Below are 23,465 nucleotides of genomic sequence, written 5' to 3'. Positions count from 1 at the left end.
CATCACCTTCATGACCATCACCTTCATCACCTTCATCTTCACCTTCATGACCATCACCTTCATCACCTTCACCTTTATGACCATCACCTTCATGACCATCACCTTCTTCACCTTCAACACCTTCATGACCATCACCTTCTTCACCTTCATCACCTTCATGACCATCACCATCACCTTCATGACCATCACCTTCACCTTCATGACCATCACCTTCATCACCTTCACGATCATCACCTTCATCACCATCACCTTCACCTTCATCATCTTCACCTTCATCACCATCACCTTCACCTTCATCACCATCACCTTCATGACCATCACCTTCATCACCTTCACGATCATCACCTTCATCACCATCACCTTCACCTTCATCATCTTCACCTTCATCACCATCACCTTCATCACCTTCACGATCATCACCTTCATCACCATCACCTTCACCTTCATCACCATCACCTTCATCACCATCACCTTCACCTTCATGACCATCACCTTCATCTTCATCACCATCACCTTCACCTTCATCAGTCATGTGTCCTCACGTCTCAGACGTCTGTTTATCAGTCAGGGAGCAGCTGAGGAGGTCACATGACCTGTCTGATGAGTATTGATTGATGTATTGATGGCTGCAGAGGTCGGTGTGTGAAGAACACCAGAATGATCAGAGGAGCTTTAATCTGTTCATCTCTGTCTAAGATGACTCACTTCCTGTTTCAGTCTGGTCTGTTTTGAGTGAACGTGGTGCTGTCTGATTTATGCTTTTACTTTGGAAGAGAAATGTTCCACTTCCTTCCTGTCTGATCTTTTCTGTGTTCAGTTTGTGACTGAGCTCAGAGACAAAGCGTCTTTCTCTCCTTCAGCTTCAGACACCAAATAATCCTGATTTAACGAGGACCAACTGCAGAAAATAGAGAACTGATAAAAATCTGCTTTTGTTGTCGGCCTCATTACGTCACAGACTAGCCCCGCCCCTCATTAAAACAACAAAAACAAAATGGCGTCCTGTCCTGAGAGTGTGCTGCTGTTTTGGCGCCTCTCGGCCTCCGTGTTTGCCTGTTAATGAGTTTGTTAGTTCGGCTGCTGCTGGTGTCGCCATTAGTCGGTTCAGACCCCCCGGACCCGGTACACCCCCGCGGCCTGAATTCCCGCAGCTGGACGGACTTCAGGTCCTCCACTAAAATTTGTATCGACCAATGAGAGACGGCGCCGTTGAGAAGGAAGTGATGTAGGACCGTAGTGGGCCAATCGGCGCCTCCGACCACAGGAGGAAGACCCGCCCCGCCTCTCCGCGTCCTGACGAACCGAAGCGCGCCTGAAGAAGACCCGAACCCGTCCGCGCTCTGCGGCCCTGCTCCGCACGTCCAGCGGCAGGTAAGACCAGACCGGCCCGGCCCGGGTCGGCCTGGTTCGGTCTGGCTCGGCCTGGCACGGCCGGTACAGTACATTTAGGAAGCGCTCGCTCTGTAACAGCTCGCAGCTGGCGGCGGGGCGGTGCGGTGCGGTGCGGGCGGACCATCCAAACGCACCGCGGCTCACTGTGCGCGCGGTTGCGGACTGAACCGGGTCTCCTGTCCGGTTCTGAGGACACCCGGACCCGGATCAGCCCGAACTGCTGCCCCGGGACCCCCCAAGGCCTCTTTACCCGCCCGGACTGAAAGTTTGTCCCACCGGGACAGGAACGCTCCTCCTGCGGGGGGAGGAACAGGAGTGTGGGGGGGCACCGGAAACCGTTCTTGTTCACTTCCTGTCCACAGCAGGGTCTGTTCCTGTGTGGGACCTTTACTCCTCTGTCAGTTGACCTGAAGTCCACTCATCAGCCCCGCTGTAGTGATTAAGATGATCAGGGGTCAATAGATGATCAGGGATCAATAGATGATCAGGGGTCAATAGATGATCAGTGAATGCTCTTCAACCAAACCAACAGTCTTTGAAAACAGTTTCCAGCTCTGTGAACTCTAAAGTCGATGAAGCTCATGTGATGTGATTGAAAGCTCCTCTGCAGCTGCTAAAGGGACGCTGCAGGTTAGAAGTGTCATGGTGTGATGATGATGACCCTGTGATGCTGGTGGTTTCCATAGAAACATGGATACGGAGCTGTTTATGGAGTGTGAGGAGGAGGAGCTGGAGCCATGGCAACAGGTGGACGACAGCGTGGAGGAAGACGAGATGGACTTCTATGACAACTACTGCGAGCCAGGTGATAACCCCCCCCCACACACACACACACACACACACACACACAGAGCATCCTGTAATAACGCCTGTCTGTCTGTCTCTTTAGTGGACGATTCACTGTCTCCTCTTCCAGCCTCTGAGACTCCGCCCCCCAGGACTCCCCCATCCATCACACCTGCTCCAGCAGGTGTGTGTGTTACTGCTGTTCCAAATGACACAAAAGGTCTATAGTGTGTGTGTGCTAGTTAGTCAGTGTGTTAGTGTGTAGTGGAGGTCTATAGTGTGTGTGTGTTAGTTAGTCAGTGTGTTAGTGTGTAGTGGAGGTCTATAGTGTGTGTGTGTTAGTTAGTCAGTGTGTTAGTGTGTAGTGGAGGTCTATAGTGTGTGTGCTAGTTAGTCAGTGTGTCAGTGTGTAGTGGAGGTCTATAGTGTGTGTGTGTTAGTTAGTCAGTGTGTTAGTGTGTAGTGGAGGTCTATAGTGTGTGTGTGTGCTAGTTAGTCAGTGTGTCAGTGTGTAGTGGAGGTCTATAGTGTGTGTGTGTGCTAGTTAGTCAGTGTGTCAGTGTGTAGTGGAGGTCTATAGTGTGTGTGTGTGCTAGTTAGTCAGTGTGTCAGTGTGTAGTGGAGGTCTATAGTGTGTGTGCTAGTTAGTCAGTGTGTCAGTGTGTAGTGGAGGTCTATAGTGTGTGTGTGTGTGCTAGTTAGTCAGTGTGTTAGTGTGTAGTGGAGGTCTATAGTGTGTGTGTGTGCTAGTTAGTCAGTGTGTTAGTGTGTAGTGGAGGTCTATAGTGTGTGTGTGTGTGCTAGTTAGTCAGTGTGTCAGTGTGTAGTGGAGGTCTATAGTGTGTGTGCTAGTTAGTCAGTGTGTTAGTGTGTAGTGGAGGTCTATAGTGTGTGTGTGTTAGTTAGTCAGTGTGTCAGTGTGTAGTGGAGGTCTATAGTGTGTGTGTGTGCTAGTTAGTCAGTGTGTCAGTGTGTAGTGGAGGTCTATAGTGTGTGTGCTAGTTAGTCAGTGTGTTAGTGTGTAGTGGAGGTCTATAGTGTGTGTGTGTGCTAGTTAGTCAGTGTGTCAGTGTGTAGTGGAGGTCTATAGTGTGTGTGCTAGTTAGTCAGTGTGTTAGTGTGTAGTGGAGGTCTATAGTGTGTGTGCTAGTTAGTCAGTGTGTTAGTGTGTAGTGGAGGTCTATAGTGTGTGTGCTAGTTAGTCAGTGTGTTAGTGTGTAGTGGAGGTCTATAGTGTGTGTGTGTGTGTGCTAGTTAGTCAGTGTGTCAGTGTGTAGTGGAGGTCTATAGTGTGTGTGCTAGTTAGTCAGTGTGTTAGTGTGTAGTGGAGGTCTATAGTGTGTGTGCTAGTTAGTCAGTGTGTTAGTGTGTAGTGGAGGTCTATAGTGTGTGTGCTAGTTAGTCAGTGTGTTAGTGTGTAGTGGAGGTCTATAGTGTGTGTGCTAGTTAGTCAGTGTGTTAGTGTGTAGTGGAGGTCTATAGTGTGTGTGTGCTAGTTAGTCAGTGTGTCAGTGTGTAGTGGAGGTCTATAGTGTGTGTGCTAGTTAGTCAGTGTGTTAGTGTGTAGTGGAGGTCTATAGTGTGTGTGTGTGCTAGTTAGTCAGTGTGTCAGTGTGTAGTGGAGGTCTATAGTGTGTGTGCTAGTTAGTCAGTGTGTTAGTGTGTAGTGGAGGTCTATAGTGTGTGTGTGCTAGTTAGTCAGTGTGTCAGTGTGTAGTGGAGGTCTATAGTGTGTGTGCTAGTTAGTCAGTGTGTTAGTGTGTAGTGGAGGTCTATAGTGTGTGTGCTAGTTAGTCAGTGTGTTAGTGTGTAGTGGAGGTCTATAGTGTGTGTGTGTGTACTAGTTAGTCAGCGTGTTAGTGTGTAGTGGAGGTCTATAGTGTGTGTGTGTGTGTGTGTGCTAGTTAGTCAGTGTGTCAGTGTGTAGTGGAGTTCTATAGTGTGTGTGTGTGTGTGCTAGTTAGTCAGTGTGTTAGTGTGTAGTGGAGGTCTATAGTGTGTGTGTGCTAGTTAGTCAGTGTGTTAGTGTGTAGTGGAGGTCTATAGTGTGTGTGTGTGTGCTAGTTAGTCAGTGTGTAGTGGAGGTCTATAGTGTGTGTGTGTGTGTGTGTGTGTGCTAGTTAGTCAGTGTGTTAGTGTGTAGTGGAGGTCTATAGTGTGTGTGCTAGTTAGTCAGTGTGTTAGTGTGTAGTGGAGGTCTATAGTGTGTGTGCTAGTTAGTCAGTGTGTTAGTGTGTAGTGGAGGTCTATAGTGTGTGTGTGCTAGTTAGTCAGTGTGTTAGTGTGTAGTGGAGGTCTATAGTGTTTGTGTGTGTGCTAGTTAGTCAGTGTGTCAGTGTGTAGTGGAGGTCTATAGTGTGTGTGTGCTAGTTAGTCAGTGTGTCAGTGTGTAGTGGAGGTCTATAGTGTGTGTGTGTTAGTTAGTCAGTGTGTTAGTGTGTAGTGGAGGTCTATAGTGTGTGTGTGCTAGTTAGTCAGTGTGTTAGTGTGTAGTGGAGGTCTATAGTGTGTGTGTGTGTGCTAGTTAGTCAGTGTGTTAGTGTGTAGTGGAGGTCTATAGTGTGTGTGTGTGCTAGTTAGTCAGTGTGTTAGTGTGTAGTGGAGGTCTATAGTGTGTGTGTGTGCTAGTTAGTCAGTGTGTCAGTGTGTAGTGGAGGTCTATAGTGTGTGTGTGTGTGTGCTAGTTAGTCAGTGTGTCAGTGTGTAGTGGAGGTCTATAGTGTGTGTGTGTTAGTTAGTCAGTGTGTTAGTGGAGGTCTATAGTGTGTGTGTGTGTGTTAGTTAGTCAGTGTGTCAGTGTGTAGTGGAGGTCTATAGTGTTTGTGTGTGCTAGTTAGTCAGTGTGTCAGTGTGTAGTGGAGGTCTATAGTGTGTGTGTGTGTGTGTGTGTACTAGTTAGTCAGTGTGTCAGTGTGTAGTGGAGGTCTATAGTGTGTGTGTGTGTGTTAGTTAGTCAGTGTGTCAGTGTGTAGTGGAGGTCTATAGTGTGTGTGTGTGTGTTAGTTAGTCAGTGTGTTAGTGTGTAGTGGAGGTCTATAGTGTGTGTGTGTGTGTTAGTTAGTCAGTGTGTCAGTGTGTAGTGGAGGTCTATAGTGTGTGTGTGTGTGTGTGTACTAGTTAGTCAGTGTGTCAGTGTGTAGTGGAGGTCTATAGTGTGTGTGTGTGTGTGTGTGTGTGTACTAGTTAGTCAGTGTGTCAGTGTGTAGTGGAGGTCTATAGTGTACGTGTCCGAGCTCAGAGCGCTGGGTTGTCTGATGTCTGTTTCTGGTTTCTGTTTCCCAGCATCCTCTGCTGTAGAGGTCGTCTCTTCCTCTGCGATGCCTCCTCCTCCTCCCTCCATCATTACCTCTTCCTCCTCAGCCTCCCGCCTTCCCGCCCCCTCCACACCTGTCCCCACGGCCAAGCCCCTCGTTGCTCAGGCCCCGCCCCTCTTCCTGACGCAGACGGCAGGTGGAACGTTCCTCCTCCCAGCAGCCCCCGGGGCGGGCAACGCTCCACCCTTCCTCCTCACCACACAGGTACGGAAAACAAACACTCCCCGTGCTTCTTCACCTCCTTTGTTTGTTCCCTCTGTTATTGACACGCTCAGCTCCTATTGGTTGTCTGCTGACACGTTTCCAGGTCGTCTTGCAGCTCGTTAAAGGGGCACTGCGCTGTTTTTAACCCTGGGTCCTCTCTGTACGTGTCCTGCTGTCTGAATGTTGTTGTTTGTCCTCTGGAAGAATTCAGCAGATTAAAGGACGTTTTACTTTGAAAATCCAGCGATCAGCGTAGGATCAGCGTCCTCCGCTAGTGTCGACCTGTCACAGACCTGAGACTTGTCATAATCTGATTATTGATTATTGATGTCCTTGCGGCCACTTGTGTTGCTGATCGTTACCATGGAAACATGGTTAACTTTTTACCATTTTTGGAATCAAAATCTGCCTTTATTTTCTGAAACTGTCCAAATTTCCTTTCGTGTCACCAGTTAATGTCCATCAGAGACCTTCAGGGACCCTCGTTAGCATCTGTCTTGTCATAATGAATAGTAATAATTGATTGTCTTTATATAGCACCTCTCAAGAAACCCCAGGATGCTTTGCATAGTACGAACAAAAAGTCACAAGACGGGACTTTCCCTGGTCATTGGCTCCGGTGGGCCTGGTTCCTCTGACTGATCAACATCAAATGATTCATTACTTTGATATTGACCTCTAGAGAAGAAGTTCAGTCAGACGGTTGTTGAGATCAGAACAGGTCGTGTTCCACAGGGCGGCCGTTTGGGGAGCTGCTGACTCACCTGAGTCAGTATCATCAGTCTGGTCTCAGGTGAATACTAAACTGATTTGAACCAGCCACCCCAGGAAGGTCTCCTGAAGCCAGTCTGACCTAGTGGTCAAACCGTGTAATTACAACAGTGGCGTCCATCACAACACTTTTTTCCAGACTCTTATTGTGAAAGAGACGTCTGTAAATTGGAGGATAATCGACTCGTTTCACCGTCAGTTTGATCCATTCAGTCTAAAACATTTGGAAAGTCTGGAAGGGCCACAAGATTCAACCATTTTATCCCCATTCAAGTTAGCGCAGAGCTAACAGGAAGTTAGCAGAGAACCAATACCCGACAACAGTGAGCATCCAGGGAGCGAACATGGAGACGGTGACATCTTGTCCCAATGTGCCGTAGTTTCTCATGTTGTGATGTTTCTGAACTAAACCTGTTATAAATGTATAATAATAATATCTAATCATTTGATCTCCTCCAGACGTCTGTGGTTCTAGCGTGTTCTGGTCTGATCCCTCTCAGCTGTGGACTCTCGTGTTTGTGTTCCTGTTCAGGGTTTCCCGGTGATGAACCCTGGCGCTCCTCTACTGCTGAACCTGCAGCCGGGTCAGACGGTCCAGCCGCTCACCCTAATCCAGTGTAGGACCCCTCAGCTCCACCAGGCATCGATAACTAATCTGATCTGATTATTGATCCTGGCTGATCTGATCGCTCATCCATGATGCCTCCTGTTCCCGCAGCCCCGTCGTTGGGCCACTTGGTACGGCCCAGTGTGGGCGTATCCCCGGTCCTCCCCCAGGGCCAGGCGGTCCAGACCAGACCAGGACCCGCCCCTTCAGGTGGACCCACACAGCCAGGATCCACCTTCACTGCCATGCAGCTGCCCGCCACACTGACCATCCGCACCAGCACGCCAGGACCTGGTCAGTTAGAGACCTGATGAGAGCTGATCGGACCGATTGATTGATTGATTGACTGATTGATGTGGGTTTTTTTTCAGTTAACCTTCAGATGACGCAGGTGGGCGGGGCCAACTCCCTGAAGCTGACAGGTTCGCCCGCTCTGCCTTCTGGCTCGGCCAATGGGGTGACCAGAGTTGTTCCGTTCAGCAGCGGTATGAGTGGGCTGGTTATCAATACCAGAACTAATACCAATACTTTGATTTTGATGCTGGTCCTCAAAGTGTTCCCAAACATTTTTAATGGCTTTGTGTGCCGACTGGTGATCAGATCATATATCGACGATTGGAGGTATTTCCTCAGGTATCGCCTGAGCACCAGGCCTGAAGCAGGCTGGTATTAGAGGCAGGTAGGTCTTTACTTCTTGAACACCTGATCTTCTCCCATCATGTGTCAGCAGGTAGACTGACTGTGAACTCCTCCACTTGCTCTGGATTAGCGAACTGAATTTAGCTTCCAACAAGCTCTCTGAAGAGGAAGAAGCTCCTTTTTGGGACCAAAACACTGCGATTTAACATTCAAACAGAAACCTGCCCAGTGACCCTCACTGACCGGCCGGTCAAACTGGCTTTCTGTCACCTAACGCTAACGTTAGCATAGCTCCAGGTGAGTAGACAGGGAGATGAGAACTACTGCAGCGCCAAATAGAGCCTCTTGTAACTATGACTACCAACCAGGCAGCCGCCAACGTAGCTATGCATCCGTGACATTGCGGTAAAGACAAAACCATAATGGTACGTGCTCCACCAGGGCGCCCCCACACTGTCCATTTTTAACCTTCACACTAAAAGCCCTGGACTTCTCACCTGACGGGACTCATTCACTTTTTGCCTTCTGCCAAAAGGCAACACAAAAAAATAACTTAAATGCTACAGTCAGCTGGGTGGCCACCTCTGTCTGAAGCCAACCCCGTTTGTCCTGACACATACATTAGCATCATGGATCACGGTAGCTGGTGAAGTCATTTGGCAAACTAGCCAGCTAAATATCCATTTGGATAATAATTGGCAAGGGATAACGTTGGCGAGCAGTCAAATGAAGGTCCTGATGTCGACTCTAGTTCCCTCGAGGTCGCTCATGTTCCCGTTTGGCTTCACCAGATGAAACTTTTTTTGTTCTTCCGTGGACTTTGTGTGGTGTCACTAAGCTAATGTTAGCTAGCTCAGGGAGAGAGCACAGAGATCAGTCGTCAGGCTGTGAGCAGCAGCGCCAAGAGAAACTGCTGCTTTAAGGGTTCATTCACAGGCTGAAAACTCCTACATGACCGTTTCTGTGTCACCTGGTCCGGCAGCTTCTTGTCCCGCCCCCTCCGTTGTCATGACGCCCGGCGTGACCTCGGCGCCGACCGTGGACGCCCCCAGGGTGGTGATGAGCGTGGAGGAGTTCTACTACGGGACGTTTGAAGGCGACCTGAGTCTGAGGAAGCCACACCCCCTGGGAATCAAAACGTCCACCTTCACCTGCCAGATCTGCACGCACCTCGCTGAGAACAACCTCAGGTGGGATCCACAAGCACCTGTGCTCACCTGGGCGCCCCTGAATGTGCTCTGTATGTTCACCTGTGTGTGTATGTGTGCAGGTTGATGCAGCACATGCTCCAGCACTCTGAGCTGATTGGAGGAGGAACAGCAGGAGGTGTTGAGAGGAGGTGCTGTAAATTCTGTTATCGACAGTTCTCGTCTCCAGCTCAGCTGCAGAGCCACCAGGACCAGGTGCATGGCCCCGCTCTCTCCTCCTGTAAGAACCACACCTGGTCACACATCTGAAAAATAAGTGTTTCTAGACTTGACTGTGGACTTGCCTGTCCTGACAGAGGGCTCACCTGTCCTGACAGAGGGCTCACCTGTCTGTCTCTCTCTCAGGTATGTGTCGTATTTGTGAGTGGGCGTTTGAGAATGAGCCGGCCTTCTTGAACCACATGAAGTCCAACCATAAACCAGGGGAGATGCCGTACGTCTGCCAGGTGAGTCTGACCCCTGTGCTCTGTCCAGGCTGGGTTTGCCCCCCCCCCCCCCCCCCCCCCACTGACTCAGGTGTGCCTTTCAGGTGTGCTCCTACCGCTCGTCCTTTTACTCAGACGTCCTGCAGCACTTTGCCAGCTTCCACAGGGACTCTCGCTTCCTGCTGTGTGTTTTCTGCCTGAAGGTGACGAGAAACCCTGCAAGCTACCAGCAGCACCTGCTGAGACACCAGGTAACACACACACACACACACCTGTGTGATGGCCTTTGTTGTCAGCTAACATGCTAACAGTTCCTGTAGTGAACAGTTTGGGATCAATACATCTATCCTGTTACGTTAGTGGACTGGTCCTTTAATTCTCTGTCCATCTCTCTCCACCTGTCTCTCTCTCAGATCACTCAGGCCTTCCACTGTAACAGGTGTCGTCTTCAGTTTGTCTTCCTGAAGGATAAGATGCAGCACAAGCTGGAGAACCACCGCAGCTTCCGGCGCCCTGTCCAGCTGGAGGGACTGCCGCCGGGGTCAAAGGTCAGCTCGCCCCCCCTGCCCAGGGGACGGCCATTTTCCTGGTTTAAAGCAAAGCCGCCCCTGTGGGCTCTGTTGATTGGTCCGTGTGTCTCCAGGTAACCATCAGGACCTATGGGAAGACCAGGCCTCTGATGACATCAGCAGGCAGCCGGCTGCTCCAAAGTCCCGCCTCCCTTGTCCAGCCAATCAACATCAAGACTGAGCTGGAGAAGTCCCCGACCCCGAGGAGCCCCGTGCTGTCCAAATCCAAGAGACCGGTCAGCCGCCGAGTCCACCTCAACAGGTTAGAGTCCACGTCAGGTTCAGAGTCCACCTCAACAGGTTAGAGTCCACGTCAGGTTCAGAGTCCACCTCAACAGGTCAGAGTCCACGTCAGGTTCAGAGTCCACGTCAGGTTCAGAGTCCACGTCAGGTTCAGAGTCCACCTCAACAGGTCAGAGTCCACGTCAGGTTCAGAGTCCATGTCAGGTTCAGAGTCCACCTCAACAGGTCAGAGTCCACGTCAGGGTCAGAGTCCACCTCAACAGGTCAGAGTCCACGTCAGGTTCAGAGTCCACATCAGGGTCAGACTCCATGTCAGGGTCAGAGTCCTGGTGTGGTGGCCTCCTCCCTGTGTCTCCTGAGGTTGACTCCTCTCTATGTCTCCTCAGGAGTTCTCTGTCTGACGGGGAACGGTTGGTGTGTTTGGAATGTGGAACCGACGTCTCCGACTTCTCGGCTCACTACCCGACTCACGTCCACTGCCTGCTGTGTCCCTACAGCAGCTGCTGCTCCAGAGCCTACGCTGCCCACATGATCCAGTAAGACCCCTAGTACTACTGTCAGTACTGCAGTACTACTCAGTACTGCAGTACTACTCTCAGTATTACACTCAGTACTACTGTCAGTACTACTCTCAGTGATTCCACTGACTGATCACTGATCTTTCTTTGTTTCAGTCATCACGTCCCGCGATCCAAAGACAAAGTTGTTCCTCTGCACAGACTGCCTCCTCCATGGTGAGACCCTTTGATCAGTCACTGATCAGTCTGTTCACGTGTTCACAGTGAAGTAGAACTAGTATTAACAGTTTTGTTGTATTTTCGATAGATTGATTGATTGACTGACTGTGTGTGTGTCAGTCCCTTCCTGCTGCAGTGCTCTCACTGTGACTTCAGGCCTCAGGCTGCTGATCAGATGGCCGAACACCTGCTGATCAACCAGGAGCACCACAGCACCACCTGCTGCCCCAGGAGTAAGAGCTCACACACTCAGTGACACACACAGTGACACAGTGACACACGGTAACACAGTAACACACACAGTGACACAGTGACACACGGTAACACAGTAACGCACACAGTGACACACACAGTAACACACACAGTGACACACACAGTGACACACACAGTGACACAGTGACACACACAGTAACACAGTAACAGTGACACACACAGTGACACAGTGACACACACAGTGACACACACAGTAACACAGTAACAGTGACACACACAGTGACACAGTAACACACAGTGACACACACAGTGACACAGTGACACACACAGTGACACACACAGTGACACACACAGTGACACAGTGACACACACAGTGACACACACAGTAACACAGTAACAGTGACACACACAGTGACACACACAGTGACACAGTAACAGTGACACACAGAGTGACACACACAGTAACACACAGTGACACACAGTAACAGTGACACACACAGTAACACACACACACACACACACACACACACACTAACACACACACACTCTCTCTCTCTCTCTGAGAATTCAAACAGTAAACTCTGCAGGGGAAACTGAGCCGTTTCAGTTCTTGTCCAGCTCGGTGCTGGAAATCCTTGATAATCCTTGAATCTCACTGTGGTGTTTTCAAGGTTTCAGAGGTGATTTGGTGGATTTTGTGCTTGAAGTTCTGCCTGCATGAATCCACCAAATCACCAAACCACTGAGGAGTTCAGTTTTTCTGGTTGACCACAGTCAGGGTTTGGACCTGGAAAAATATTTACTGCCGCCATATTGCTGCAGTAAAAACTGTGAAACCGACCTGTTTATCCTCATTCACCTCATTGAATAGTGTATACAACACCGATCACATCCACCGGGTGGCGCTGCCGTACAGAGATATTTGAAAGCTGTTGAAACAACCGGAAGTGACTCGGTGCTGCGGAGTATGAATGAAAGTTGAGGTAAGAAAAAAAATCTTCCACCCTAACAGTCATATTTTAGTTGAGGGGCACAAAAATGTACATGATTACTAGCAGTACTGTGAGTCCTCAGAAAATGTGCACTGACAATGTTAGCAGCCAGTGTTAGCAGCCAGTGTTAGCAGCCTAGCTCAAGTCGCTAATTTCTCATTTTGTACCAGTTTTCTAACCATTGCTAGTCATTAAATTAGTAAGCTACACAGATATAATTATATCAAAATGTTGGCCTACTTGTGAACACATTACACATGTAAATATTTAAGCTGTGGCTTTGGTACTTTTGGAGATAGAGCTGTCTGAAGCCGCCCGTGCAGATCCATTCATTTGATCAGTGATACCTCAAAAAATATACATCATACAGCTTCAACATTTACATTTATTTATGTGTGAATCTGTACAATTGTGTGAACATTTTAATAATGATATGTCAAAATACGCAGTTTGACTCACACACACACACGCACACACACACAACTACTCAAAGCTAGCTAGGTAGGTAAATTTAGGTAACACCTGTGAACATCTGTTAGGAGGTGTATTATTGTTGTGTTGCTGTATTTGCTGCAGTAATGTAATAGTAACCGTGATGTTTGTTTCTTGTTATCTTTCAGGAATAATGGACTGTCGCACATCTTATGGGCGTAGTAGCAGGCACACAACTGTTGCTCTTGTGCCTGCAGACCCATGTGAGTCTGAGGGTGAGGATGTCAGTGATCCTGAGGAGGGTGATGATGCTGATTGGGTCCCTCCGTGCGATTAAAATGTTCCGCCACCGCCAAAGAAACAGAGAACCAAAAGCAGGCTTATAGAGGTCCCTTCAGACAGCATTCAAAATCCCTCTCCTCCTTCTGCAAAGCCGAAACAAAGAAAGTTGGCCAGGAGGGACATTCCTACACTCACTGTGCCCGAGCCTGTCTTCACGGTTCCAGAGTCAGTCCAGGAGCCTTTGAGTATTTCAAGAGGCTCTTCACTGACCAGATGATTGAGTACATAGCTGAACATACTAACCTGACCTCAGTTCAACACACTGGGGCATCTATCAAAACCACAGCTGCTGAAATCGAAGACTTCTTGTCAGTGTTGCTGTATATGGGCGTGTTCCAGTTCCCCACTATCGAAGATTACTGAGCCACTGAGTCACGCTTCCCTCCAGTGGCAGACACCATGTCAGTGAAACGTTTCCACTTCAACGACAACTTCCAGACAGAGGGCAGCACCGGCCGCTACGTCAACATCCGTCCTCTCTTTGACATGTTCAGACAACAATGCCTCCTGATTCCCGCCACCAACAGGCATAGTGTTGACGAAGTGATGGTGGCGTACAAAGGAACCCGAGCTGGGACCTCCGTCAGTACATCCAGTGCAAGCCGGATCAGTGTGGGTTCAAGATCTTTTGTCGGGGCAGCTCCTCTGGAATCATCCACGACTTCATACTCTACCAAGGGGCCACAACCTTCTGCAACATTCAAGAGGACATCTAGGCTTGGAAGACCTCCTCCTAGGCGGGAAGATTGTCTCGATACTCTGCAACACCAACAAAGAGGCAACTGTGGTGTTCTACGATAACTTCTTTACCAGCTTCCACACGCTGCACACCAACCTGGGAGTCAGAAATGTCAGTACCGTCAGAGCAAACGGGTAATGCACTTTCACATGCACACTCTATACGCACACAGGCACGCACCATGCAGGTGTGCTCACACACACATACACACCTTGCAAATACTGTAAATTTTTCTCTTTTGATGCAGATATATTCCACATTCTTGTGTTTTTTTGAAACAGTTTTATTGTACGGTATGTGGTGCTATCTGGAGACACACAAACAAATGAGCTTACACTGTATTTCCATATCTTTCAGGTGGTGCAATACTGCTGAGTGGCAAGAAGTGAGACAAGAGAGAGGTGCCGCTGATTTTTGCTCATCCGCTGTCTTCAGTGAAAAGATTCTCAAAGGATGCACTACAGGAGGTTGACGTGCCATACCCATCCATCGTCCTGGCCAACAATCAAGCCATGGGGGGCATCTATCTCTCAGATACCTCTACAAAACGGCAAGGAAGTCACGGCGCTGGTACTTGTCCTTGTTTGGGTGCATCATCGACGTGAGCATTGCTAATGCATGGCTCATCTACGAGAGGGACTGCGACCTCATCAAGGAGAAACCGGTGCCTCTCAAGAAGTTCTGTCTGTCTGTGGCAGGTACACTGAAGAAAGCCAACAAGGTGCCAGCCAGGGTTGGCCGGCCACCAAGTGCACAGCATAAGCCACCAGTCCGCCACCCTAACCCCTGAGTTCTCCACCCCACCAAGCAGGTCCGGTTTGATGGCATCAAACACTGGCATTTGGCTGTCAGCAAGGGAGAAGCAACTTCTGCATAGGTGAAGTGTGGAGATGGCAACTGTTTTTGAACAACAAAAAGCAGTGCTTTGTTACATACCACCAGAAGTGAATGCAGGTGTTTGATAGGGTCATAGTGTCACACTCTGTGGTCGATGAAACCATGAAACCATATGTCCTATGATGTCACTTCTCTCTTCACATACATTCCCACCGCCGTCAAGACAGTAAGAAGACGACTCCAACAAGATAGCACACTACCCAACAGATCCACACTCCAGACCACATATGCTCCTTGCTTGAACTCTGCCTAACCACTAACTACTTCCAATTTAGACAAGGTTACTACAGACAGAAACACGGCCGTGCCATGGGCTCGCCGGTGTCTCCCATAGTGGCCAACCTATACATGGAAGAAGTGGAGAAGATGGCACTGACATCCTTCACAGGAACTCCTCCCAGCCACTGGTCCAGGTATGTGGATGACAGTTGGGTTAAGATCAAGGCACAAGAAGGACAAAACCAAGGACATAAACAGAGCAATGTGGTGTGTGCAGTGCAGTGAAGTGAAGTGCAGTGAAGTGAGGAATGCCCAGACCTGTACATTGGAGAAACAAAACAACCGCTCCACAAGCACATGGCCCAACACAGGAGAGCCAAGTCCTCAGGTCAGGACTCAGCAGGCCACCTGCATCTAAAGGTCAAAGGCTCCTTTGAGGACAGCAACATTCAGGTGTTGGCCAGAGAAGACAAATGGTTTGAAAGAGGAGTCAAAGAAGCCATCTTTGTCAAACTGGAGCGACCTTCCCTAAACAGAGGAGGGGCCCTATGACACCATCTGTCGGCCACAATGCTGTCCTGAGCGCCTGAGCGTTGCAGAAATGAAAGAAATCCATCCATTCCCAGGATAACAGGGTTGACTTGCACATAATGCCCAAAATTACCCTAAATTGGCAGGTCGACCAGCTAGTTGACTTGCATATCTGCTTCCTGATTGGGTAATCTGACAAATAAAACCTGAAATGTTGCACAATGAAGAGGCAGCAACACAATTTTACTAATAAATATTTTTTTGCAAATGTATTTCATAGTGTGGAAGTCAAAGGGTTAAAAAGTGAACTTGACTTTGGAAAAGGTGTCGGACTGGACTTTATCACAGCGTGTGTTCAGCGTGTGCGTGCATCTGGTTGAAATATGAGGAGAAAGACTAAACACTCAAAACTAAAAGTTAAACATTTGCAAGTTAGTCGGGGGGGTCACAGAGAGCAGAGGCGAGTGTGGAAACCAGAGTTATTTGAACCACCTGTATAGGTGAACTTGCTCTAAAAGACGTTCTGTTTGTCATGTGTCATGTGAACTTGAACCGCTGAACTAACCATTAACTAACCAGACTGTTTAGCTAAAACAGCACATTAATCAGACGAGCTTCGTATCTGATGATAATTAGATGAAGACCTGGGCCGGTTCCACAAGCACCTTAAAGGGCCACTCCCCTGTTTCTACCCATGATCCTCTGTGTCCTCATCCTGGTGTCTGAGTGACTGGTAGGTAGTAAAAGTGTTGGAACTGGTCCAGTAGATCACCAGTAGATCACCTCAGCCAGCAGCCACCAAACGGGCTGCAATGGCTGCAACATGATCCTTTGGGACAACTGCACCTGATCACAGTAGGTCCACTAAAAGAGCTTGTTTGATCCACTGACAGGCTCAGAGTGTTATTCTAAGTGTGTGACAGCATCATGGAAAGGATCCCTACAGAGAGAGATCTGGAAGATCCTTTTGGTTTAACCACAAACAGCACACACACCAGACTACATTCATTAAAACAGGGATTGTAGAGCTGCTGCTCTGCTGCTGCCTGGACTCACTCAGTGTTTGTGTTACTGTGTGACTTCAGTGTTTTGAAATAGTTAGCTTGAATCCAACACTATTTCTGTAACACAAACACACTGACTGATGGAGGCAGCAGCAGACCAGCAGCTCCTGTGTTCTCTGAGCTGAAATTCCTGTTTTCGTGAATGTAGTCTGGTGTGTGTGCAGAAAGCGACAATGTTTTAACTTTTGACTATTGTAATGCTGTAATCTCTTAATGTTTTATCCTAACATCTTGAAGCAAGTCCCTCAGCAAAGGAGAACTTAAGCCTTAAGTGTCAAACATAAGGAGAAAGCCTAAGGTGTTTTGTGCAGCCGGCCCCCGGTCTCCTCTTATTGTCATTGGTGAATGTAAAGTGGTCCGGTACTCTCGGCTCTGTTAATACCAGCCAATCACATGATCTCTTCTGGATCTGTTTCTCCAAAGTAAATATTTCAGCCAGTAGTTAATGTTAGAGTTTAAGTTGAACTGCTGCTCTGACAGGATCTAACCGCATTCAGACAGAATCTCCACTCAGAGATAAAGGCTGTAAAACCATGTGCAGCTATGATATCAGGGAGGTGAACTTTAGCTGAACTCGCCTCAGCAGCTGCAGAAGACATTTCCTGACTCTTTAAATCAGACTCATCTTGGGGGAGGCTCCTGGCTGCAGCCAGAGCCAAAGTAAATAAAACTGACCCGCTTGGTGGTTCAGCGTCTTCTGGACGCCACAAAGGAAACACAGGAAGTGGAAACAGCAGAGTGTGATCTGGACCAGGATGTTTACACATCAGCACATCGTCCAATTTAGTCAAGGTCATTAATCATAATCTTTAACAACTAAAAACTTAAAGATATGTTCTGCGATTCCATAGAAACTTCTACAAGCACTCCCTCAGTTTAATTACATCTCCACAGCTGATCCATATCCTATCACTGTGGAGGAGTTTTAAGTCTTTGTTTTGAGATATTAAGTCTTAATGTCATTATTTGTAGAAATGTGCATCCATACTAAACAACGATCCTTCAGCCTTAAATCTCTCAGTACTCTGCGTCTCTTCAGTTCAAAATACTTGTGCTGACCTTCACACCGATCCCTCGCAGGTCCTTCAGGCCTCGCAGCTTATCAGGTTATCAGTGGTCCAAGTAGAGGTCAGAGGTCAGGACTTGTGGCGAACGAGTCGTTGGATCGTTGTTGGATCAGTGTGCAGGTATCAGCTCACAAACTATAGTTGCACCTAAAATTATTCAACCATTGCAAATGAATTTATTGGCTTCAGCTGAGTTCAATGAACATCTTAAAGAGCAGTTAAAATAGCTCAACACAACTAATATCACAGGTGGTTTCTCCAAATTCAACTCAATATGCCTCTTTTAACGACTGCTACAGTCTCCAAATGATTTGAATTTTGTCCACTTCCCTCCTCAGAAATCTGGTGTCATCTGTTCATAACTTCCTCTTTCTGCCACGTCCAGGTCGTGCAGCCAGAGTTCCTTTAGCTTTGAACTGTGAACTTTGCTTCCAGCTGCATCTCTGGGAACGTTCAGTGCCATTGGTGTCTAGTATCCTTTCCTTTGTTTGTCCAAGGCAATGATCTCCTCTCTTAACTTTTTGGACAGTTCCCTTGACTTACTCATATTTCTAACTTGCAACCAAACGTCACTGTGAACAAACCCAGAGCCAGTCCAGGTATTTGATGTGTTCTATCTCAAGCGCACCTGATCAACTAATGAGGCCCTTGATCAGATGCATCAGATGTGCTTGAGACAACACCTGATTTGAAAATGAGCGCTCTATGATGGTTTCTATTCAGGGGGTTGAATAATTTTGAGACTGCAGTCGTCATTAAAAGTGACATATAGTGTTGGAGTCGGAGAAACCACCTGAAAGATTAGTTGTGTTCAGTTATTTGAATAGTTCTTCTGTGAGTTGTTCATTGAACTCAGCTGAAAGTCATAACATTTTTGCCAATACACCAAATTTGCAAAGGGGGTTGAAGTGCAACTGTAGTCCTTGAATTGAGATTGGTTGTAACAATATGACAGTATGAATACTTTAATAATCAGAGAACAATAATTTAAAAACTGCATTTGTACATGTGAGTGTTTTGTTGTTATATGTGCTGCTCGTGGTAATTAAAAGAAAAACTGTTATATTTAAAGTGATGGGTGTTGGGAAAAGTGGGGTATACTGAGGCAGAAAAAAGATCCAAGTAAAGATACTTCGGCCACCAGGAGGCACTGAGGCTCTGCCTCCTGTGGTTGTGGAAACGCTGTGGCATGGATCATGGTCCCGGAGATTTGAGATTTCTCTACAGCTGTTTTGATGAGATCTGATTTTTGAAAAGCAGTTTGTTTGTTTTTAGGTAGATTTTTCCGTTTGAGATGTTTGACTTCTTTCTTTCTCTTCAGCCTACGTTGAACCCGACATCCAGTTCTGCCACAGTGAAGAGAAGGACCCGGTCCAGAACGAGGACCTGCCTGATCCGTCCTGGAGGTCAGCAGATTGTTGGAAACATCCAGCAGAGAGCGACAACGCCTCGTCCCCCATCACCCCGTTCACACAGAGCAGCGGGCCTCATCACTGCCTGTCCAAGAACAGCGACGCCATCGACTTCTTCAACCTGCTCTTCCCTGCAGCGATCATGGAGCTGATCACCAACGAGACCAATGCCCACGCCAAGACCTGCCAGTACCTGGGCTCCGGCTACCCAGACTGGGTGCCTGTCACCGTCCACGAGGTCAAAGGTTTCATCGGCCTGGTCATTCTGATGGGGATCCAGAACCTTCCCGACCTGTCGCACTACTGGTCCTGGAGTCACTATGACAACAGCTATACCTTCTACCGGGCCATGAGCTTCAAACGCTTCAAGCAGATCGCCACCAACATCCGCATGGGCAGCTTCGCCACAGATGAGTATCGGGGCACCAGTAAACCAAGCGACTCGCTGCACATCTTTAGGCCGATGCTGGACATCCTGGGGGCATCAATGTGGGACACTTACTGGCCAAACTGCTGCCTGACCATCGACAGGGCGCTGCTGCCCAGTCTGGAGGAGGAGGGCAGCCACACCAAGGGGAACCCCAAGACCCAGCCTCAGGTGTGGCTGCTCTGCGACTCCAAGTCTGGCTACTGCCACCGTTTCTACATCCAGGTGGGAGAGAAAGAGGGCCAGGACCCGGGCTTCACCGTAGTGCCAGAGCTGGTTAAGGGTCTGGAGGACAAACACCACCAGCTTTACCTGGCCAGCTCGCTTACATCTGTTCCACTTATGCAGAAGCTTCTGGACCAGGGCATCTACGCCTCCAGCTCCTTCCCTCCACCTAGCCCTATCTTGCCCAGAGAGCTGTGGGAGGAGGGCCGCCTGGACAAACCCGGGGACTTCCTGCAGAGGCAGTTTGGTCCCCTGCTGGCCACCCGCTGGAAGGACACCAAGGAGATGGGCTGCCTGTCAACGAATGCCGCTCCAGGTGAACGGGACACAGTTTGGAGGAGGTCTCAGACCAAAGTAGGTGGACTGGACCCCATCGACCGGCCTATGGCCTTCCGCCTGCTGCAGGAGAACATGCGCGGGGTTGACATCTGCAAACAGCTGCTGGCCTGCAACCCACTGGGAGGAATCCCCCTGGACCGACACTGGCGGGGCCTCTTGTGGTTTCTGGTCAACCTGAGCATCGTCAACGCCTTCATTGTGCTGAGGGAGAGCCGCAGAGAGAACCCACCGGCCTGGGTGCAGGATGGCCTTTTTACTCAGGTCAACTTCCGCAAGCGTTTGGGCAACCAGCTCGCCAAGTGTGCTCAGAAATACTTTGAGACCATGGAGATCGCCAGCTCCCGCGGGATGAGGATGGAGGTGGCGGACGAGCCTCTTAAACAAAGACACAGGATGGCGAAGATCAGTGGCATCTCTAAGAGATGCAAGAACTGCAACCTGAAGAACATCCGCCACGAGAGCGTGTATGGCTGCATCATCTGTAAGGCCAACCTGTGTAAACAGGCCAACTGCTTCTGGGAGTTTCACGGCCTGTCTCCTCTCAACAAAGGTCAGTATTTCACACCGTTAATGTCAAAAGTTGTTCAGCTCTGTGACTCAGACCTTTGTTACTTAAACTTTGCGTAATTAAATATTTGTTTTTGATGTCTTAACAGGATCAACAAAAGTTGGATTCCTGAAAAACAGAATCAGGTAACTCCTTCACAGAGAAACGTTAATTTGTCAAATGTATCTGGAGATTTGAACTCTCTTGTTTCTGGTTTTAGACATTTTAAAACTCTGATGAACATGTTGAGGAGTCGAATGAAACACTTTGTCTTTGTTGTTGGTTGCTCTGTGCTGTCGCCTCAGCAATCACACTGACAAACATACATTTGACTCTGCTGCAGCGGTGCCATCGAGGTCGAAGAGGCTGAGGAGCACGTGGACGGGGCGATGGCGCCTGTGGAGGACATCTTCTCTGATGATGAGAGGCTGGACGACGTGGACGATCTTGATGCAGAAGCTGAAGATATTAAGGAAGAATTCATCAAAGAAGTGAAACGTCCAGTGTCTCAATTGCCATCAACAGCAAATAGCCACGCCCAGCCAGTGGCCATCTTGTCTTCCTCTAAAGAGCGCGATGACTTCCTGACAGCCCGTCAGCTGAGGATCGCCCTGTTTGCTCTGTGTGACGGACTCCGCCAGGCCTCACGGGTCTTTTTAGCCGACACTCACACCATCCGGTCCTGGCTGAAGGAGGCCAGGAAGCGTCTAATGCAAACTGAACAGGAGCAGAAGGTCCACGATGACGGGTGTGAGCGCATGGTGGCGTGGGTGCTGTCCATGCGGGAGCAGCAGCTTCCGATCACAGAGAGCAACCTCTTCCACAAAGCCTCCACGCTGAAGAAGAAGGGAGGCTTTAGCGACTCGTTTCGCATCTCGTATGACTGGGCGGTGAGCTTCATGCTGCAGCATCAACTCGGTGTACGAAGCATTGGCATGGCAGCCACGCTAGCTCGCACTCTGCCCCCGTCCCTGGAGGACAAGATCAGATCTTACAGGGAATTTATCCAGAAGGTGATCCGGGTCCACAAGCTGTCAGAAAGCGCTGTGGCTGCGATGGACGAGTTGTGTCTCTTTGTGGATTTGAGGTTAGTTCAGGACAAGTCTCGCCGCTCAGAGGCCCTTGAGCTCACCGGGTCTTTACCGCTGGTCACAGTCTACCTGACGGCGCTGGCCAATGGCTCCATGCTGCCGTCCCTGGTGCTGGCCAACCGGCAGCTGGCTGAGAAAGCCCTGCCAGAGTTCATCCTGCTGGAGGCCGGCCCGGACAGTCTGCTCATAGAAGAAGCCCTGGACCTCTGGACTAACAAGGTCTGGCTGCAGCACACGTCCAATCTGAGTAAATCCCTGCTGGTGTTGGACCGACACCGGGAACACATGGGAGATCCATTCCTCACATCCATCAGCGGATCGGGGACCCTCCCAGCAGTGATCCCTGGAGGCTGCTCATTCCGTCTTCAGCCCCTGGAGGTTTGTGTGAAGCCGGTTCTGCAGCGCTTCCTGCTGTCACGCTGGGCCAAGTTCTCCGCCAGAAACCCGAAGGAGCTGGAGGAGGCGTCACCCCACCGGCTCCAAGCTAACGTGGCCCAGCTGCTGGTCGACTGGGTGGTCGAAGCACTGACGCACCTGAACAAACTCCCACAGCTCTGGAAGACGTCGTTCCACCTGACCGGCCTCCTGCTGGGGCAGAGAGGGGAGGACGAGGAGGAGACAACGAAGAAGCAGAAACCAGAGGAGGTCCAGATGGACCTCCTCAGGATCCTCACAGAGATCCTGCTGGGGCCTGAAGGTTTGAATGCAGAGTCTCCCGAGCTGCTGGAGCTGGAAGACGAAGAGGGCATAGAGGAGGAACGAGAAGGAAGAGAAGGACAGGAGATGTCAGAGGGGACACAGGAGGACATAGATGAAGAGGGAATGGAAGGGAAAGAGGACGGGGAAAAGACGAGGAAGGAAGGAAAGGACAGAATGAGAAGTGTAGAAGGTAGGAAGGAGACAGAGGAGGACAGGAAGCAGGAAGTCAAGAAGCTAGAGGAAGACAGTGAGGAGGAAGGAAAGGAGGCAGAGGAGGACAGGAAGGAGGAGAGACGAGAGACAAGGATAGTGATCGGAGAGGAGGTGGGTGATGAGTGGAAGATAACGGTGAAGAGCAGGATGGAGGGCGTGGAGGCTGATGGAGAGGGCGAGGACGCGATGGACCAGAGCTGAGCAGGTGAAGATGTGGCCGAAGGTGTAAACAGCTGACCAACTGGTCCACTGTAGGGACGCTGCCATTCACTCAAATTATAAGATGAAAGTTTTGCCAGTGTTGGTCCCCTGCTGAGCGACAAGGGCTGCAGCACCCGTCAACCAACGCTAATACACCTATGAACGTACTTGTCGTGGTCCACAGGTGAGCTGTGGAGACCCAAATAAGTCTGGTCCAGACTTGATACTGGACCAGAATACAAACTGTAAATTGCTGTTTTCCCATTCACGTCAAGGCAGCAGCACCTACTGTGTGTTAGAGGAACTGCAGCTGCGTCATTGATCATGTGCAGAAACCAGCTGGGCTGAGCCGTGTCTGGTTTGTCCCGATTCTCCACACAGGACCGTGAACGCACCACCTGATGTGACCTCCGAGTTTAGTGTCACATTAAAATGTCGGCTGAGAGGCGTCATGTTTCTGTTTGATGTGTCCAGGTGAGGTGTGAGGACGATGTGCAGCGATTCATGTGAGGGATGGGTCATGGTTTTCAAATAGTCATTAAAGTATAAAAAGTTAAATAGTTTATGCGACTGTCTTGTTTTAAAAAGCTGCCGGTCCGGAGCTGTAGAGTCACACACACACACACACACACACACATATACACACACACACACACACATATACACACACACACACACACATATACACACACACACACACACACATATACACACACACACACACACACACACATACATATATATACACACACACACACACTCACTCAAACACATTCACACACACACACACACACATACATATACACACACACACACTCACTCAAACACATTCACACACACACACATATACACACACACACACACACACACACACTCACTCAAACACATTCACACACACACACACACACACATATACACTC

General features: G+C 49.2%; 1 protein-coding gene across 3 annotated transcripts in view; it reads left to right on the top strand.

Annotated features, from left to right (window-relative positions):
* Nucleotides 1-23,108, top strand: part of pogzb (pogo transposable element derived with ZNF domain b) — a 25,797-nt gene extending 2,689 nt beyond the window's left edge. The window contains exons 3-20 of one of the 3 annotated variants that reach the window (XM_070834801.1): nt 2,079-2,197; nt 2,282-2,362; nt 5,461-5,696; nt 7,000-7,084; nt 7,186-7,368; nt 7,446-7,559; nt 8,696-8,903; nt 8,984-9,141; nt 9,267-9,367; nt 9,451-9,597; nt 9,760-9,894; nt 9,990-10,177; nt 10,545-10,694; nt 10,833-10,892; nt 11,016-11,128; nt 18,713-20,344; nt 20,451-20,487; nt 20,685-23,108. In XM_070834801.1, the coding sequence (XP_070690902.1) occupies nt 2,083-2,197; nt 2,282-2,362; nt 5,461-5,696; nt 7,000-7,084; nt 7,186-7,368; nt 7,446-7,559; nt 8,696-8,903; nt 8,984-9,141; nt 9,267-9,367; nt 9,451-9,597; nt 9,760-9,894; nt 9,990-10,177; nt 10,545-10,694; nt 10,833-10,892; nt 11,016-11,128; nt 18,713-20,344; nt 20,451-20,487; nt 20,685-22,545 (5,604 nt within the window). In that variant the 5' untranslated portion in view covers nt 2,079-2,082 and the 3' untranslated portion in view covers nt 22,546-23,108. Of the gene's footprint in view, nt 1-2,078; nt 2,198-2,281; nt 2,363-5,460; nt 5,697-6,999; nt 7,085-7,185; nt 7,369-7,445; nt 7,560-7,928; nt 8,011-8,695; nt 8,904-8,983; nt 9,142-9,266; nt 9,368-9,450; nt 9,598-9,759; nt 9,895-9,989; nt 10,178-10,544; nt 10,695-10,832; nt 10,893-11,015; nt 11,129-18,712; nt 20,345-20,450; nt 20,488-20,684 lie in introns of those variants that run through there. The other 2 variants (XM_070834802.1, XM_070834803.1) reach the window with 2 other exon arrangements.
* Nucleotides 23,109-23,465: the final 357 nt, after the last annotated feature.

This window comes from Pempheris klunzingeri, chromosome 8, assembly GCF_042242105.1.
Source record: "Pempheris klunzingeri isolate RE-2024b chromosome 8, fPemKlu1.hap1, whole genome shotgun sequence".
Classification (NCBI taxonomy): domain Eukaryota; kingdom Metazoa; phylum Chordata; class Actinopteri; order Acropomatiformes; family Pempheridae; genus Pempheris; species Pempheris klunzingeri.
The sequence above is the reverse complement of the archived record's forward strand: the minus strand, read 5'-3'. Positions and strand labels throughout refer to the sequence as shown.